The sequence below is a fragment of the Octopus bimaculoides genome, chromosome 4 (assembly GCF_046866305.1).
Source record: "Octopus bimaculoides isolate indiv1 chromosome 4, ASM4686630v1, whole genome shotgun sequence".
Taxonomy (NCBI): Eukaryota; Metazoa; Mollusca; class Cephalopoda; order Octopoda; family Octopodidae; genus Octopus; species Octopus bimaculoides.
The window spans coordinates 116,148,238-116,152,938 of NC_142931.1; the positions used below are offsets into that span (position 1 = coordinate 116,148,238).

The 4,701-nt window shown below is 40.4% G+C and overlaps 1 protein-coding gene across 1 annotated transcript; it reads right to left on the bottom strand.

Annotated features, from left to right (window-relative positions):
• Positions 1-256: 256 nt before the first annotated feature.
• LOC106872118 (uncharacterized) lies at positions 257-994 on the bottom strand. The gene has a single exon (XM_014918984.1). The coding sequence runs from the start codon at positions 992-994 to the stop codon at positions 257-259; it is 738 nt and encodes a 245-aa protein (XP_014774470.1).
• Between the last annotated feature and the right edge of the window lie 3,707 nt (positions 995-4,701).

Genomic DNA, 4,701 nt, shown 5'->3' on the forward strand with positions numbered 1-4,701 from the left:
ATCTCTACGAAGACCAATGTCTAGCCGTAGAGAAAGCTGACCAAATGTATCTATCGGGGAGTAACCAACGGCGTGCAACACTATAGGCGAACGCTTAGGTTTATCAGTACAAAAGCGAAGAGGCCAAATACTACAACAAGACCCGATGTCAACCATGAAGTACTTCTTCGACACCTGGTCCCGGACAAATATTGCACGATTAAAGGTAGGTGCAGAGGAAGAAATAGACGTGCTCAATTTCCTCCTTTGAAGTTTTTTAAGAGGCTTTATAGGAGCACGGTTGAATGCACTTGTGTGCCTTATCAGCGAATTTCGCATGATAATAGCACATACCTGGTTGTGTTTTGGAAGGTGAATTCCTTCGAGATCTGTCACGAGAGCATGAAGAAGAACACTTGGTACGGCACAGATCATTCACCCGACGCGTAAGTTTATCTATTTTGTCGGCAAGAACATCAAAGGTGGAGGATTTATGTGAGGCTATTGATGAAGCCTCCGAAGAGACACAGGCGCCGTATGCAGGCTGTGCGGAAAATTCAAGAATTTTGTCTGCCATGGTGGCGACTTGATCTATAGTGTTGGCGTCAAGCGCCGTCGCCAAAATTGTGCGCACGTGAGCCGGCAGACGCGAGAAGAAAATCTTGCGTAGGAGAAGGGCGTCAGTTGACTCACCGCTCAACACCCTTAGGTGACGTAAGAACTCTGAAGGAGTCCTGTCACCTAATTCTTCATCAGCCATCAGTTCATTAAATCTGCTCTCGGCAAACTTCGTGGTTCTTCGCAATATTTCTGCCTTTATAGGCGCATAAGTGGTGTCTGGGTTCGGGGATGTAATTAGATCCCTGGCAGATGTTGCAAGTGTTGTAGACAAACTACAATAGAGGAATTTCAATTGATTTGTCGGAGAAATTCCGTAGGCATCAAAGTGAGCCTCTAGCTGCGCGAACCATAAGATGGCATCACCCGTGAATTGTGGTAACATGTGGGACGACATATTTGTTCGAGAATGATTCCGTCAAAGTGAAAGGAAAGAAAGGGAACAAGGAATAAAATTTTCTCGATACGAGGACACAAAAACAAAGCCGATGATAAGAAACAATAATTTTGTTGTTGTTCTTGTTATGTGTGTTGAAACAACAGTTGCACAAGAGAGAGAGAGAGAGAGAAAAAAGTTTTTCGTAAAACAAAAAAACAATGGTGTTTGCTTTTTTTTTTTCTTCTGTTCGTGCGAGTGTGTATGTTGCTTGTACTGCGTGCAGGGAAAAATATTTTACCAACTTTCTCGTATTTTTTTTTCGCAAGAGAGTTATAAGCAGGACAGGACAGATAAATTAAATATTGTGTGTCTGTCGTCCTATACAGTTGTCCTGATGGCAACACAAGTTACACTGTTGAGGTTATGTAGTCCAATTGAATTGACACCATGTGGCTTTGTAGCAAATGCTTGTTATTGTTTCATTCTTTGTCTCTTTCCAGTTGAAGAGTTGTGTAAGAGAAAATTTCGTATTCGTACTAGGAGTCACCAGTGTAAAAGTTGAATAGTTGTCATAAAGACTTTGGTTTCTCTCTCTATCACCTTTCAACAGCATTATATATGAAGAGACATTAGAACAATTTTACAACGTAATAAAAAATGTTTTATTTTTTTCTTGATGCTTGGTTTCGCATTTCCTGTCATTCAGCTTAGCAGCCGCTGATTGAGTTGTATTTTGGTATTGGAAGGTTAAGGGCTTCCTTGATGCCTGCCAGAGAAGCAAGTAGCTATCACCATCGAAGGCATCGAGGTGAAGAGTGCTTCGTTGAGGAGCGAGTTGTCACGTAGAAGGTCTGTCGCGCAACTGCCTAACAAAGTGAAACTCACTCTTTAAGTACCAGTTTTACTACGCATGCGCACTCGAGGGGCTTCCGGTGGTGAAGTCCCCTGCGCATGCGCAGAATAGTACTTCATCAATGGCGGCTATAATTTCGCGCCACTACAGGCATAAGTCCAGGCAAGGTTGTTTGTAAACCAGCAATTGACCACGCATAACAGTCACATATATCGTATAGTGGTATTTATAGCCATATCAAATTTCCAAATCTCCCCATGACATTCTTTTCACTCCAAAACTTTAGTAATCTAGCAAAATAACCTTGGCTAAGTCTACACGCACTTAGTTTGCTTCGAACTACATCCGTGGACGGACCTTGAATAAAGTTGCATAGAATGCTAACCAGCCAAAAGTAGTTGGATGCGAATGCAAATGCTAGTTTTCTATGCGGCAAAGATGTACGTCGGACAAATTTAAACCAAACATGGTGTATAACTGACTGTAGGAAAAAAATATGCAGTTGTACTAATCTGCGCATTCATTGTAATTGTCACACACACACACACACACACACACACACACATATATATATATATATATATATATATATATATATATATATATATATATATATATATATATATATATATATATAGAGAGAGAGAGAGAGAGAGAGAGAGGCAATGATGTAAATAAACAAATAAAACTGCTAGGGTTAGATATACAACATGCAGTTTTGAAAATGAAAGCAGATTGTTTTGGAAAATTTTAAGCGATGGCTACTAGCATGAACGCACACATATTTTGTAAAGAATGACAAAATTCGCCCCAAACGCAAATTTCTGCGTGCACACAGCAAAGAAGTTAAAGACGTAGCGAGGCTTTTGCCTAGTTTGAAACCGTCTCGCTCAAATTCCCTGTTTAGAACCACAGCCTAAATGCAAGACCAACCGCAAGAGATTAACAGCCTCTCCATAGCAGATAAGCTTATATTGTTCGACCAATCTGTATCGGCTGGTATGTAACCAATAAATTAGTATACTTGGAAGAAAGCTGTGTGTAATTCTCGCCAAATTGTTTTGCCAAAGGTTCTAGAAGCTTTGCCAAAAGTTATAGAACTTTGGATATTGAACTCTAAGACAACGATCTTAAGTGACGCACAGAACTCTGTTACTCAATTCCATGGAAGTATTCTCACGTTTTCTACTTGTTTTGTCTATAATAACTATGAACAATTATCGAACAGATAACTAAAGTATTCTCATTTTACGCAGTGAAAATTTTCAAAGTTATCACTTGCACAAAGCGTATGTTATTTTCAGTTCGATTAATTCATTGTCCATATATAAGTGCGTGGAGGCGCAATGGCCCAGTGGTTAGGGTAGCGGACTCGCGGTCATAGGATCGCGGTTTCGATTCCCAGACCGGGCGTTGTGAGTGTTTATTGAGCGAAAACATCTAAAAGCTCCACAAGGCTCCGACGGGGGATGGTGGCGAACCCTGCTGTACTCTTTCACCACAACTTTCTCTCACTCTTACTTCCTGTTTCTGTTGTGCCTGTTATTCAAAGGGCCAGCCTTGTCACTCTGTGTCACGCTGAATATCCCCGAGAACTACGTTAAGGGTACACGTGTCTGTGGAGTGCTCAGCCACTTGCACGTTAATTTCACGAGCAGGCTGTTCCGTTGATCGGATCAACTGGAACCCTCGTCGTTGTAAGCGACGGAGTGCCAACATATAAGTGCAAGTGTTCGAATTTTCGAAATAATAACAACATAGAAACGTACATTATTATTGGTTTCAAATATTGGCACAAAGCCAACTGGTTTAGGGGAAGGGCTAAGTCGATTACATCACTCTAGTGCTCACTGATACTTATTTTATCGATCCCAGAAGGATGATGAAACGTACATTATTAGGCAGCAAGCTAGCGTAATCGTAAGAGTATCGGACAATGTGCTTGGTGGTGTTTCTTCGGGCTTTTTACGTTTTGAGTTCAAATTCTGCTGTGATTGACTTTTCTTTTCATCCTTTCAAGGTCGATAAGATAAAGTATCAATCAAATACTTGAGTTGATGTAATCGACTGTCCCCTCATTTGAGCCAAAATTTGAAACCTTTATTAGTGCGGTCATTCTCCCTTTAGCACATAGCATACCAACCTATCTTCCTTCTATTGTGTATGTATTACTAATGATGATATGATGACCACCTCTATAGAGGAAACATGAAATTTGGTAAAAGGAAACATTGGGTAAGCTCGTCAGAAGAACCGTTACTGTTCATGGGATGGGGGTAGACTTAAACAATTACTTAGTTTAACATCAATACCTGGTCCTTGAGGTCTTTTAGCGGATTCAACCCTATCTAAAACATATGAACCATGTCTCTCGTCTGAGAATGATTTCTTCCCTTTCTCTCTTCATCCGACCTGTCTCAGTGGTCCCTGAAAAGGGTCATGATGCTGCCCTGCCTCTACTGATTTAGAAATAGAAAAAAGAAAGTTCTTGAAATGGCATAAACTTAGAAGATTCTATTAGATACCTTCAAAAACAGAAAATAAAATACTTGTTTCAAATTTTGGCAGAAAACCAGCAATTTCGGGGGAGGGAATAAGTCGATTACATCGAACCCAGTGCTCAACTGGTTCTTATTTTATTGACTCCGAAATTATGAAGGTCATTCTCGACCTCAGCAGATTTTGACCCTAGGACGTAAGCATTTTGCCCGGCGTGCTAACAATCCTGCCAGCTCGTCACTTTAATGTCAAGAATTGGATAAAAATAAATTAAAGTGAATTTATAAGGACAGCACTAGAAAAGAAGAAGAAAATGAAGAATGGTGTGGTTGGTTAATATCAAGAATTGGACAAACTTGGAATACAATCAATG

What these genes read in the sequence shown, in the direction of transcription:
- LOC106872118 (XM_014918984.1), bottom strand. Translation starts at nt 994, where the DNA reads ATGTCGTCCCACATGTTACCACAATTCACGGGTGATGCCATCTTATGG.